Source organism: Euprymna scolopes, chromosome 18 (genome assembly GCF_053919585.1).
Source record: "Euprymna scolopes isolate OS-2025 chromosome 18, ASM5391958v1, whole genome shotgun sequence".
Taxonomy (NCBI): Eukaryota; Metazoa; Mollusca; class Cephalopoda; order Sepiida; family Sepiolidae; genus Euprymna; species Euprymna scolopes.
Window position 1 is genome coordinate 44,286,238 of NC_136499.1, and position 14,924 is coordinate 44,301,161.

Here is a 14,924-nt window from a genome sequence, read left to right on the forward strand (position 1 = left end):
GTGCTTGATTTTGATGCAGTTGTGTGAACTCGTTCACTTAAGTTTTAATCGTTTAATTTCAACCATTCTCACTTCCTCTGCCCTCTTAGCGTTATTTTTTTTCCTATATATACACACACACACACACACACACACTTGGGCAACGCGGAACACCCCTGCTAGTCTATAATATAAATCTCACTTGTCTGTTTAAGTGTATGTATGTATGTCTGCCTAAAACTTTTGACAGAGGCGACGGATTTTCACGAGATCGGTATCGTTTTGAAGCTTGATCTCAACTGGGCAGTTTTCTACAAGGAGCGTTTTTTTTTATTGTTTTTTTTTAATTTTGTTTTTTGCGTTGCCATTTTTGCAAGTCATCATATCAGTTGGAATGACTTTTCTTAATTTCAACATTCCGAACTTCCAGTCGCATCATGGAGTAGCGGTAAGGTGTCAAGTTGTTTTTTCACTTTCTTTTTCGCCTTTGCGTCATGGGTTCGAGCCTGCCTGCTTACTACCACATTTTTTTGCTCAACACACACCTCCAAACACTCGGGCAACGCAGGGCACCCAGGCTAGACTATTATATAAAGGGCAAAATGGGCGCGAGCGTTTGTGTATGTCCACGAAAGGCTGTTTGTATCGGGCTTCTCAATTCGGTTAGATTCCGCAAGATGTTTTCGCATACTTCCCAGATCGTAATATCTCGCATTCACAAAGGGACATTGTCTCTATCTTTTTTTTTTTGATCAACTTAAACAAAATTCCCACCATGCCGTCGTCTGCAGTGTTTGTTTGTCTTTTTTGTATAAATAAAACAAAATTATTGGAACCGCAACCAACCACCTAGCCTTTGGGCTGGGAACTATCTGTTCTGTAATTGGTCCTTGGTCAATGTAGGGGAAACCCGTTCATACTGAGACGATTACTATTTATTTGGACACTGCCAGAGTGCCCCCTTTTTGGGGAACTGGTTTTCCCCCAACATTAAAAACGACCTTGTGTCTTATTTGCTTTTGTGGGAGGTTTAAAAACAACACCATTTCTGCAATGACTGTTAAATTTGAACGCTTTAGATTTCTGGTCGCGTCATGGATTAGCGGTAAAATGTCAGATTTTCTTTCATTTTCTTCGCGTCACAAGTTTAAGCCTACCTGCCTACTTTCACTTTGTTTGTTTTTTTTTGTTTTTTTTTTCTCAACACACACCTCCAAACATCCGAGCAATGCCAGGCACCCAGGCTAATCTAATAAAAGGCAAAATGTGTGTGTGTGTTTGTTTGTATCGCAAAAACTTTCGACATGCGCGACGGATCCTGACGAGATCTGTATTGTTTTGAAGCTTAATGACTCGGATGACAAATATCGAAAAATTGGCCAAAAACATTAATTTCTTCACCCTAAACTTGGCCATTTTGTACAAGAAGGGGTCGCTTTTTTAGTCAACATTTTGACAACTCATCGTTTTCTTTCCGATTGACTAGACTTAATTTCAACGGTCAGACCATGGGGACATCAGCTAAGACGTCGCTTTTTTTTTTTCACTTTCTTTTCCTCCTTTGTGTTACAGGTTTGAGCCAGCCTGTCTACTACCACTTTTTTTTTCTCTCACTTTCTCTCTCTCTCTCTCTCTCTCCATCCAAACTGCCTACTGTTGTCCCCCCCATTCCCCACTACCACCACTTTTTTTTTTTTTAACACCTTTTAATTTAGTTAATTAATAGTAGTAGTACACAATCGGAAAACTGCTTTGATCTTTTACATAATCTGAGAATAGTTTAAGAAAAACGTTGAATATCTGAAAAATAACTTTAGTAATCTTTGATAATTTTTTTATTTCTGTCACTGTAATTGCATAGCTGCTAGGCCTGTTATAAGTATCTCCTTGCTTGTCTTATCTGTATAATGCTTACTTGGTTCAGTCATACTTTTCTAAGATTATGAAATATTTTCAAAAAGGAATGCTAATTCATGACTTTATTGAAAGGTGAAATGTGAACATCTCGGCAAAATGCAGGCTTCAAAACATTTAGTATGAATAAATTAAATTGGTTATAATAAACTAATGTACTTGCTAACTTCCAACATGGCTGCTTTAGGAAATGGTGACAAGGCAAATCAGATCCTTTGCTTTTATTCTCTCATGCCTATATCTCCGTTGTGCATATACTATTACATTCTAATCATTCTCTTTTTATTTAAGAATCATTAAAAAAAAATTTTTCAGTCTTATTTTAATTAAAAATTATTGAAATTATTTTTTATTTTATTTTTTAAGAATTATTAAAACACTTTAAAAATCTTTAAAAACTAAAAAAGGAATTGTTATATATATATATATATATATATATATATATATATATATATATTTGTGTTAATCATACTACTATTATCATCTTGGTTTTATATATATATATATATATATATATATATATATATATATATAATATAATGTATATATATAAAACCAAGACGATAATAGTAGTATGATTAACACAAATTATCAATCATTATTTCAAATATTCAAAATATGTTTATAAATCTGCTAAAATCAATGTTTTTTAAAATGTTATACAAAAGACAACAAAATGATTTAACTTAAACATATATGATGAAGACTCCCTTTTTTTTACAGTTACCAAATTTGTTGTTCTATGGACCTCCAGGAACAGGTAAAACCTCGACTATTTTGGCTGCTGCAAGAGAACTCTTTGGGTAAGTGACACACACACACACACTGGATGCATACCCTTGTTTCTCAAAACTTGATATTTTTTAATTTAGTATATATATTTATATATAAAGTATTATATTTAGTAGATATTAATACCTATATATTAGGTATTTGTTTTTAATGCCAATATATAGTTAAAGCAGAATAGATTGTTTTCATTTATTAAAATGATTTTCAACACTATTAATGTTTGCCCACTCATTTATTTTGTATTATGTTTTAAGTCATGTTTTGAAACCTGACATAAATCATGAATCGATGATGTCATACCAAAGCTATGATTATTTTGTTATGGTCATGTTTTAAACTCTATAAGGAAGTCAAATAGATCAGTTGATTGACTGCCAAACTGAAGATCTCAAGGTTTGTATTCTCTTCATGATCTCCATTTTACAGGTTGGAACAATAAGTGTTGCCCTAAAGAAAACAACACTACAGCTTTATTTTAAAACTTTTATTGAAAAAATCAATTCGGGTAACTTGATTATCTAGTAGAGCTAACATCTATTCAATGTAGCCGCCTTCAGCCTCAATCACTGCCTCAATATGAGTCTAGAACTGGAAGCATGTCTTTTCCACAAGCCCCAGCAGGAGTTTGGCAAATACTCAGCGGATGGTGGTGATTATACTGGCTTTGGTGTTGTGGGAGGTCATGTTGGTGATGTTCTCGACGTATGACCAAATGGAGTAGTTCAGGTCGGGACACACACACACACACACACACACATACAAACAGCCTTTTGAGCTCCTGGAGGGGCATAGGCCATCTACAACTTTGTAGATGTTTTTGTAGTGAGGAGTCCTTTTTTACAGGGTGAGGGTGCTGGCCCCGTGCCCAACCTTCCCAGAAGGTACATACAGCGCCTAGCCTTCCCAAATAGTTACCCATCTGGTACAGGCCAGGCTCAATGTTGCTTAACTTCGGTGATCTGGTAAGAACGGGTGTGTCAACGTGATTGTGCCGTACATAGTTCAGGTCGGGAGAGAATTATTAATTTTTTTTATTTTAAAAATTTTTTTCCATTCAACTTATTCTGACTTTATATTGTCTTATTTATGTCTGTGATAAATTGATGTTAAATTTGGGTTTTAGTTTTATTTTGCATATAACTGAGTATGCTTATTTTTCTTTCTTGTTGCTCCTCAGGCAAGACATGTTTCGCAGTCGTGTTTTGGAGCTGAATTCTTCAGATGAGAGAGGAATTGATGTAATTCGAAGCAAAGTTAAGAATTTTTCCCAGTTGACAGCTTCTGCTTTTCGACCTGAGTAAGTTTTATGTTTTCATAATCTGTTTGTGTTGTACATATGCCTGAAAACTGAGATATGACTGTATACCATCAATATATACAGACAACCTTCCTAGCGTGAATGTTATACAACAACAAGAGTACAGGTCGGACATGTGTGTTGTATGCTGTCACTCCATGTGGTAGATATATATTGTCTTATAGTTTTGTCAGTTTACCCACTGATGTAGATCATATGACTCATCTTTTGCATCTTCACTCCAGCTACATAGTCGTACATAAACAGATAAACCGTCACTATGTTTAGTAAGGTTAGATTTAGTTATCTGCAATGAGTCTGTGGTTATGTTATGAGTGACATAAATTCATTTGGCAAGTTAAGTCTCTCGCTTATGTAGCCAATGCTGGTATGGGATGACTCTGATTGGTTGAATTCCAGTATTGGCAACCAATCAAGATTGAGTATTTTGATGGAACTGACCAATCAATATCGAGTATTTCAACCAATAGATGTAAAATATTTTACAGTCAAATAGTTTTTAGAATCATCTCACTTATTTTAGCTAGAAAATGCTTATCAGTGAATTATTCTTTGAAGATTTCATTTCCTTATGGAATCTCTGTTTCTTTGTTCTTGGTGTTGCTGAAACAGATTCCATAAGGAAATGAAATCTTCAAAGAATAATTCACTGATAAGCATTTTTTAGCTAAAACAAGAGTGAGATGAATCTAAAAAATCTACTTAACTGATTTGGTCACTAAAACTTTAAGAAATTAAGAATTTGTGAAAATAAACAAAACATGGCTATAGAAAAATTAAAAATTTTTCTAAATGAAAGATCTCTCTCTCTTTTTTATTTATTTTTCTAAGCCACTTGATATAAGGAGCTAAAAAAAAAAAACTACTTCAAGGTAAAAAATTAGTCGATAAATGCTAAATGAATAAATTCCAACTTGGAAAACCGCAATTCTTCCTCTGTTGTCAGAAACATTGCTCGTGAAATGTGAGGACTAAATGACAAAATAAGGGAATCAAAAGTTAGTTACTTAATTCCAGAAATCATCCCCCACCTCCACTATGTGTGAAAGAACAAAACTAAATGCCTTGCATGAGAATGCTGTATTTGCATTTAGAAAGGGGAGGGGTGGAGATAGGAGAGAGGGAATGTAGGTGAGAAATAGAAATTAGAGCAGACTTGAGTAAACATCTAACCACAAAAATTTGTTAGGACTAAATCTCCTTAAATTTAGAGATAAAAAATTGGGTACTTCTACAATTTAATGAAGACATTAAAAAAATGAAAATATTGAAAAAAAATATTGTATGTGCTTGTTATGGAATAAAATTTTCATACAAAACAAAAAATCACTTAATTGATCAAGTAGTTTTTTTACAGAGGAAAATTAAATTTTAATGAGATCGATCAGGTAGCGTCCATCTTGATTTTTCACTTGCAAGTAGGGAGTGCCAGGAGAGATAACTCCAATCACAGCTTAAAGGTTGTCAAAATTTGACGAGATTATGTTGAAACATGGGCAGAAAAAATACATAGATAAATATTTTAGTTTTATTTTATTTTTTCGCTTATGTTAAAGACTTTATATGTCCCTTTTTAATCTTTTTTTGTCATTTTGTCGTTTTTAATCAATTTTTTTGTTTAAAGGCACCCCTCCTCGTATCTGTAAAAAGGCAAATGGCGATGATACAATCAATCATTAAAATTTGATTTTCCTCTGTAAAAAATAAACTACCTGGGCAAATTAAGTGAAATCATAACAGGTACATTCAATATAACTTTTTTATATTTTCATTTTTTTGGTGTCCTTTAAACTGTATAAGTACCAAAAATTGTAAAAAGATGATTAACAAGGACAGAGAAGGCAGTTCGTAGTTGACTGTACTCCAAATCTTCAGTTGCTTTTACTGTTGAGAGACATTCTTCATGTAGGCACATCATTTTTAGGATCTATGCAGAACTCTATTCTGTTACTACTGAAATCTGCACCCCCTTGAGAAAACTTTTTTTTTCAACTTCCAACTTAAGAAATTAATTTAATAAGATAGGTGTATTTACTCTCACAAGACTATAGGAGAAGAAATGTAGGTGCATTACTCTCCTAATAATTATTTAATAAATAATCACAAAAACAACAAAACCCCTCCTTGAAACAAATAATAACAAAAGAGGTTTATTGCAGAAGACGAGATTGTTTCTCGAACTGAAAAGAAAGGGCAAAGGAATCTGCCTGGCTAGGTGTCGTCTGCCGATGGTCAGGTAGGTGAGTGACGGATGGCAGTAGCCAGTGAATAGCGGTGTTAGGAGTGCTGTGAGAGAGATCTGTTCTGGTCGCTGGCTGGTGTCTCTCTGCCCAAACCAGCTGAGTTTCCAAAGGGCTAAAAATAGTCCTTTAGGGGACAGCTAAAATCAATGCGCTCAGCCAACCAATTGTCTTGTCGAATCACGTTGGCAAAGGGCATTGATCCGCATATATAAAATAGTTTGTTAACCGCTACAAGATTTTAAACACAAGGTCAGATGGGAATTGAAAAGCCTTTTGATAAGTTTTTTACTTGGAAAATGCCAAAACCAGTACAACTTTTTAGGAGCAATAGCAAAGGATTTTAACTTGTATTATTATTTTCATTTCTTTGATGTTAGACGCTTCATAAATGATTTCAAAGGATTTTCACTTGTATTATTATTTTCATTTCTTTGATGTTAGACGCTTCATAAATGATTTCAAAGGATTTTCACTTGTATTATTTTCATTTCTTTGATGTTAGACGCTTCATAAATGATTTCAAAGGATTTTCACTTGTATTATTATTTTCATTTCTTTGATGTTAGACGCTTCATAAATGATTTCAAAGGATTTTCACTTGTATTATTATTTTCATTTCTTTGATGTTAGACGCTTCATAAATGATTTCAAAGGATTTTCACTTGTATTATTATTTTCATTTCTTTGATGTTAGACGCTTCATAAATGATTTCAAAGGATTTTCACTCATATTATTATTTTCATTTCTTTGATGTTAGACGCTTCATAAATGATTTCAAAGGATTTTCACTTGTATTATTATTTTCATTTCTTTGATGTTGGACGCTTCATAAATGATTTCAAAGGATTTTAACTTGTATTATTATTTTCATTTCTTTGATGTTAGACGCTTCATAAATGATTTCAAAGGATTTTCACTAATATTATTATTTTCATTTCTTTGATGTTAGACGCTTCATAAATGATTTCAAAGGATTTTCACTTGTATTATTATTTTCATTTCTTTGATGTTAGACGCTTCATAAATGATTTCAAAGGATTTTAACTTGTATTATTATTTTCATTTCTTTGATGTTAGACGCTTCATAAATGATTTCAAAGGATTTTAACTTGTATTATTATTTTCATTTCTTTGATGTTAGACGCTTCATAAATGATTTCAAAGGATTTTAACTTGTATTATTATTTTCATTTCTTTGATGTTAGACGCTTCATAAATGATTTCCAGCTTTTCAAGTCTTCATCAACTGATCCCATCCCTGTCTTAAGCAGCCTACCACATGGCTCTAGGCTATTAATATCCATCTGAGACACACTTTAGAGCATTCCAAATAACTGATAGTGGATGGCATGGCCATAGCAATTGAGACACAATCATGCGGCATACTTTCTCATAGAGGTCTGTAGAGTGAAACGTAATTTTCTCCGTCCGACATCCTGCAGCCAGAATCGTGTCATTTTGACATGTTTAGTATTGAGCAATTATGTTGAACAAAGATGGCGGTAGTAAATCAAATCAGCGGAGAATCAATGCAGTCACGATTTCGAGTGTTGATTAACAAAAATGGTGACGAAGAATCAATGCAGTCACGATTTAGTTGTTTCAAGACAGAGGTTTGGCAGCGAACTGAATTGAATCCAAAATTCGATATTTTTATAATAAAGTTGGAGGCTTTTGATTGGTTGATTGTCCTAACCGTAAGTTATAAGTATGAAATCATTGGGGCCATACTCTCATTAGAAATCGAGAACATTTTAACATGACGTTTTGTCATTGATTACGTTTCACAATTGTATGTTGGTCCTGGGTATGACTTTAAAAGACATCTAGTGGTGAGTCTTCGTTTGGGAGTTGTGGAGAATGTGGAGTTTCCCCTTAATTACCATTACTCCCAGGTCCACTTTGGCCCAGAGTGGTAATACTTGTTATGGCATCTGGTGCTACCAGATCAGACTGCCTGAAGATACTAGCTTCCTGACCAAAAATGCACCAAACATTATAAACAACTGGGAACTGCCTGTAAATTTGATATTCCCTTGACACTTCCTCCTAGGGTGAACAATACAAGAGTACATGTCGGACATGTGTGTTGTATTGTTGTTACTCTTGCATGCAATGGGATTTCTGCATTTTGTATAATTGTCGGCAGCTGTCTGAAGACACTCCATGTGATGGATATATATATATATATATAGTAATTTATAAAATATATATGGCGATTAAGCTACACTGAATATTCTGCGTTTCATCCACTATAATCGCCATATATATTTTATAAATTACTTACTAGCTCTACCTACGTATTGAGCACTTTTGAAGTAAATACTTAAAGTTTACGCATAAATCTATACTTTCGTATATTAAATTTATGTGAGTAAATGAAGTAGTTATATATATATATATATATATAGCCTTATATTTTTGTCAGTTTAGCCACTGGAATCTATTATGTTACCTAGCTTAGTGTATTTATTGACTGTTTTGTCATCTGCAAAAACTTCTCTTTCCATGGGAGGTGGATATTGATAGGTCCTGCAAATGAAATTAGCGGCATCTGCTACTGGCAGGTTGGTGCACCTTTTGCGACATTACTTATTTCATGTTCTGCATCTGATGGAGTTTGAGCCAGTTCCAATTTTAGAGATGCTACATGGGTATTTGCCTTGTGGAACAGATATTTTAGCATTTGATATATGACTTGTATTTATATTAACCCTGAGGCTGTCCCTTTAAAATACCAATTTGCACCTGTTAAATGCTGTACTCATTTCTATTGCACTGGGTGCAATATTATTTGTGTACTGAATTTCCTATGGAGTACCATTTCTGTAGGTAGGTTGTTGTCGGCACATTGAAGACAATTATAAACAAGTGCTGATCCCTGGGTGACTTCTGTTATTTGTAGGGGTTTGGAGAGTACACCAGTAAAGCTTACAATTGTGGTCGATTTGCAGTAGAGTCTGGAAACTAATTACACAGGAATAATTTATATTTTACTAAAAACATCTGTAACTCAATTATGCATTTGATTCATCCATAAGTCTAGCCAGTCTCCCTCCCCTCCTCCTCTCTTTTTCTTCCTCTACTTCCTTACTGACTTCTGACTTAAAACACACCAAACAACAATATTATATCTCTTTCCTTTTGCAAAGCTCAAAATGTGCTCTGCAAAGCCTGGAATGAAAACAATAGAATCCACTACAAGACAACCAAACATTATGAATTAATGAAGATATAAAGACAATCAAACCAAAACTGAAAAGGATTGAATAAATATTTGAAGACATAAACAATTTAAAGTATAAAACCTTTTTTTAAAATTATCAGATTTGGCATTGAAAATGTTTGATATGCCATAAAACAAAATAGCCAAACCAAAACAAACTACAACTCTAGCAGTTTCAATATATGTCTTATCTTAGTCTGAGATCAATGCCATGACAGGATAGACAAGTGATGGATAAACCATCAGTGTTGTGACATTCCTAGAGAAAAAACAAATAGATATTAAATCAGTCAAAAGAATTTTTTTTGTGTGTTGAATTGATTTAAAAAATTCCTTTTTATATACAAAGTAAATAAACAACCACTTCTAATGGAAAAACTTTTTAAAATTTAAATTTCACTTTAAGAAAAGGTAGGTAATTTGTAAATATAGAGAATTGATAAAATTGTACCCCCTCCCCTTTGCCATCCTACACTGTATATGCTATATTAATTACTAATATACTATATCAATTTAGTGTAATGGAATATTCATTTTTTTTTTTTTTTTTTTTTGGGCGTGTGCAAATAACTTAAATTTCTTTGTTTAAAATTGGAAAATGAATTACTTTCTCCCTGTTACACATAACTGAAATTCTATAATAACATTTACAAGTATTTTTATTATTTTATATAAAATTTATTTTTCTACTACTTGTAATTAAAAATTTATCGACTTAAACAACCTTTTACCATATTTGTTTATTTCACTCTTTCCTTTTTGCGAGAAAAGGGAAGCACTATCCTCAGGTTGAGAAACCCACAATAATTTTTTAAACTATTTTTGTCATTTGATATGCTTCTCTAATATATATCCTCCACTCTAGAATAAAGACCGATGTGTATTTATTTTTATATAAATAAATATATGTACTTTCTTCCAGTTAGCGAGTAAAATGCTTGTCTTTTTCTAATCTCTAGATAAAACCATTTCACTTGGTGAAGAAAAGTGAGATAGCAAACCACAAAAGCACTTCAAACTTACGTCACCATCTGAAATGAATTTGGAAAGAAATTCTTTACTCTATAACAAGACGTCCATCGTAGTTTTTTTCTTTTTCTTTTTCCTTTTTCTTTATTTTCCTTTCTTTCTTTATTTTCCTTTCTTTCTTTATTTTCCTTTCTTTCTTTGTTTTCCTTTCTTTGTTTTCCTTTCTTTGTTTTCCTTTCTTTGTTTTCCTTTCTTTGTTTTCCTTTTTTCTTTGTTTTCCTTTTTTCTTTGTTTTCCTTTTTTCTTTGTTTTCCTTTTTTCTTTGTTTTCCTTTTTTCTTTGTTTTCCTTTTTTCTTTGTTTTCCTTTTTTCTTTGTTTTCCTTTTTTCTTTGTTTTCCTTTTTTCTTTGTTTTCCTTTCTCTTAGTTTTCCTTTCTCTTAGTTTTCTCTTTGTTTTCCCTTTGTTTTCTTTTTTTCTTTATTTTTTTAAATTAAAAAAAAAATTTTCTTTAATCTTTTTTTCTTTATTTTCCTTTTTTTCTTTATTTTCCTTTTTTCTTCTTTATTTTCCTTTTTTTTTCTTTATTTTTCTTTTTTTTTCTTTATTTTCCTTTTTTTTATTTTCCTATTTTTTTTCCTTATTTTCCTTTTTTTTTATTTTCCTATTTTTTTTCTTTATTTTCCTTTTTTTTCTTTATTTTCCTTTTTTTTTCTTTATTTTCCTTTTTTTTTTCTTTATTTTCCTTTTTTTTTTCTTTATTTTCCTTTTTTTCTTTATTTTCCTTTTTTTTCTTTTTTATTTTCGTTCTAGTTCCTCGGAAATGATATATACACACTAGCTGAACGCCTAGCATTGCCCAGTCATACAATATGCTTAAACATGATATTTTAATTTATGCAGATTTCATATGTATTATTATAGAACCAATCCTCTATTAAATATTATATATTACGTGGAATAATTTGCCCGGTGGACTAATTAAAAAAAAAAAATTTTTTTAAATAATGATAATGTCGTTCATCAAATTCCGTCTGTGTTTGTTTACAATATCAGATCAGCTGATATTTGAGCTTGATGATGAATGCCCTGGAAAAGTCAAAATATTTTAGTTTTAAAATTTTCAAATGAAAAAAATGATTTGCGGCAATTTTAAATGGTACCACTTCTTTTATCGTAAATTTAACTCATTAATATGAAAAAATTAAAATAAAAGTGTGAGATTCATCCGGGCTTGAATAGATGATTTGTGGAGAATTATCTCCCTTGGCCGATGTAATGTAAAATATTCCCCAGTAAAAATCCTTTTTATTTTTAAGAAAGAAAGACTATTTTTAGGATCGGATATTTTTGATACAATTTCTGTACAAAACATATCTAAGAATACTGCCAGACATAAATTACCTTAGTGAAATTTGCAAAAGATTGGCTCAGCTGTTTTGGAACCTATGAGAAAAAAACTCGCTCACAAACACACGCAAAGTGATTTTATATAATAGTAGAGATATATTTTATGAAAAATTAAATTACTGTATAATTTTGCAAATGCACATACTGGCACAGCATTTTTTGTTTTCACATGTTTTTAAAAATATATTTTTGTACTTTACTTCTGCAGTGGAAAACCATGTCCTCCGTTCAAGATAATCATTTTAGATGAAGCAGACTCTATGACAAAAGCAGCACAGGTAATGATTTCTTTTTTTTTTGTTCTTAGAATTGATTTTTTTAAAAAAAATTTTATTTATTTTTTTTTTTACAAAAAGAGTTACCAATTATCAAGCCCTGGAGACCACTCGAGGATAAGGGTTAATGACTGTACAGTAGTCAATGGGACAACATCTTAGTAATCGTTAATAGTGGAAATTTGGTAAATTGGATTACTTAAGAGGACGTCTCAAGAACTTAAACGCGACCATATTGTAGTCAGTTGGAAAGCAGGAAAACGGAAGAGAGTTCCACCGGCATGCAGTTCTATGAAAGAAGCTTTGTTTCATGGAATCTACATTTAGGTTTAGGCACAAATAAAGAGTGGGGGAAATTATTGATAGTGGTTTCAGTTAGGTGTTTTTCATGAAAGTCAGGCAGGGGGTGGGGGCGTAGATTGGAGCTCAGACAAGCACTTGCCATAAAAATCACATCATATGACCAAACTTCTTTATTTTTTACATGAGAGTCACTACTTATCAAGGCCCGAAGGCTCATCGAGGATAAGGATTAATGAGTGGACTTTCGTTACAGACGACAGCATATTAATCGTTAGTGGTGGAAATGGGGTAGAAATGGATTATTGGGGGGGGGGGCTCAGCAAGAACTTGTTTACATTGGATTTGAAGATGACCAAATTATAGTCAGCTGAAAAGCAGGCCAATAAAATAGTTCCACAGGCAGGAAGTTCTCGGAAAGAAGCTTTGTTCATAAAATTTGCATTTAGAGTTAGGCACAGATAGAGAGTGGGGGGAAACTTGATAGTCATAGCTAGATGAGTGTTTTTGTGAAAGTTTGGTAAGAGGGACCATAGATTGAAGTTCAGACAAGCAGTTGCCATGAAAATAATGATAGTCTGAGAAAACTCTAACTTTACTGAACCAAATTTAAAGATATATTCTCCGTCTTAATATTTAGAAAAATTAACTTGCAGAATTATTGAGTATAACTTGATATTTTATGTGTTCGCACAGCTTTTAAAAGGTCTTGAATTGTGAACTTAAAAAGGCCTTATTGCTATTATTACCTTGAAAAGGCCCTGGAAATATGGGAAATGTCTTGAAAAGGGTTTGAAAAATCATATTTTTTATATTCAGTTAGAACTTGTGTTGGAATATTAAAAATAAAATCAAAATAAATGCATTCTTCTAAAATTGCATCGTAATATTTCCGGTGTTGTCAATACAAGAGTTATGTCCCTTTATCACTGAACTCCCGATGTTATCCATATATTTTAATGATGGAGCCGAAGTGAAATTCAAAATCGAAATAAATAATAGTAAAATATTTTTTAAATCTTAAAATTACAATATTATAAATTTTTGGGTTTTATTATATCATTCTTTTTTAAATATTAAATTTTGTTTTTAAAACTTGAATTTTGTTTGCAGAAGGCTTTGAAAAAAGGCTTGAAAAGTAATATTGAAAATCTGCATGAATTCTGTCTAAATATGTGACAGTGTCATTCGATGTAATGGTGATGATGATAATGACGGTGATGATCAAAAGAAAGAAGATTGTTAGGAAAGATTATTTTGGTATCAATTTAATGCATGCACACACTTATTTGTGAATATTGATAAAGAAGAAATCTTTTTTCTTTCATGATTTCATTTCTGTTGATATAAACGGCCAGGAACACTAGCTAAAAACGTGACATTCCAATATGAAATCTAAAAAAAATGTCAGAAATGGTGCTGCTGTTTGACGATTTGACAAGTTCGTCTGAATAGGCTACTCTTGTAAAGAAAAAGTTAACCAAATTCTGGGTGGTCAAACTTTAATAGGCTAGATATGAGTTTCGTTTGGATAAGGAAAAACAAGATGGTGGAAACAAAGTCTGCCTGGGGAATTTGATCACCCCAAAAGGATAACCAATTTATTCTTTTTACTCATATGAAATGGCACTTGGAAAAAAAAATCCTTGGTTATGCAAACGAAGGATGGACCCACTCACATGAATGATAGTGAATGATAGACCCAATGGAGGGTGAAGGCAATGAGCCCTCCTGTCTGGAGTGGCAGTCAGAGATGGAAAAATTAAGAAAGAAGAAAAGGAAAAAATTTTTTTTTTTTTTTTAGAGCCTGAGAATTTCAAAAACTGCCTGAAATTGGTTTTCTGAGAATTGTGAAATGGAATTCTAGGATTCTCAATATAATGAAAGGCAAAAATAACCTCGAGGATATGCTCTGTTAGCTGCCTGGCGCCTTCACACCAGTCCAAGAGAAACCCTTGACTTAGGAGGCTTTGGGGCTTTCACACCAGTCAGAGAGAAGCCCCTGACTTAAATCTCATTCTATTCTAAGCCCCTGAATCTACACTGAAGAGACAGGCATAACTTTACTAATGGAAGCTGCCAGTTGCCAGAGCATTTTGTAATTTTCAGTGAATAATTATTTTTTTGTTTATAAGAAAAATGACCACTGATTTTTCTTTATTTGTTGATTGGTGATTGCTTGTCGAATCAAAGATGCAGTTGATTTCAGATCTACCCTGACGCCCAGATGGTGAAAACATAGACCAAGCCATTGTGAGAAGAAAACTGCATGAAGTCAAAGTAATGTACAGCCGGCCGAAGTAAACAGTGTTGCCACACAGACTTAGGGTCATGCACATTTTGTGCGTTCCGAGCATACAAGCAGTATTTTCAAGTGATCTGGTCACTCTTGAAGAGTTAAAAGTGTAGCTACTGGGACTTAGGGTTAGTGCAAATTTTCTTACTCGTGTGTATGACGAGGACCCACCCAGGGTGGTATTACAATAATATCTTTGGACA

At 32.7% G+C, this 14,924-nt stretch overlaps 1 protein-coding gene across 2 annotated transcripts in view; it reads left to right on the top strand.

Annotated features, from left to right (window-relative positions):
- LOC145297598 (replication factor C subunit 4-like) overlaps positions 1–14,924 on the top strand; it is a 56,380-nt gene that overhangs the window by 26,286 nt on the left and 15,170 nt on the right. For both annotated transcript variants that reach the window (XM_080143655.1, XM_080143656.1), the window contains exons 4-6: positions 2,617–2,696; positions 3,863–3,982; positions 12,059–12,128. In XM_080143655.1, coding sequence (XP_079999781.1) covers positions 2,617–2,696; positions 3,863–3,982; positions 12,059–12,128 — 270 coding nt within the window. The remainder of the gene's footprint in view (positions 1–2,616; positions 2,697–3,862; positions 3,983–12,058; positions 12,129–14,924) is intronic.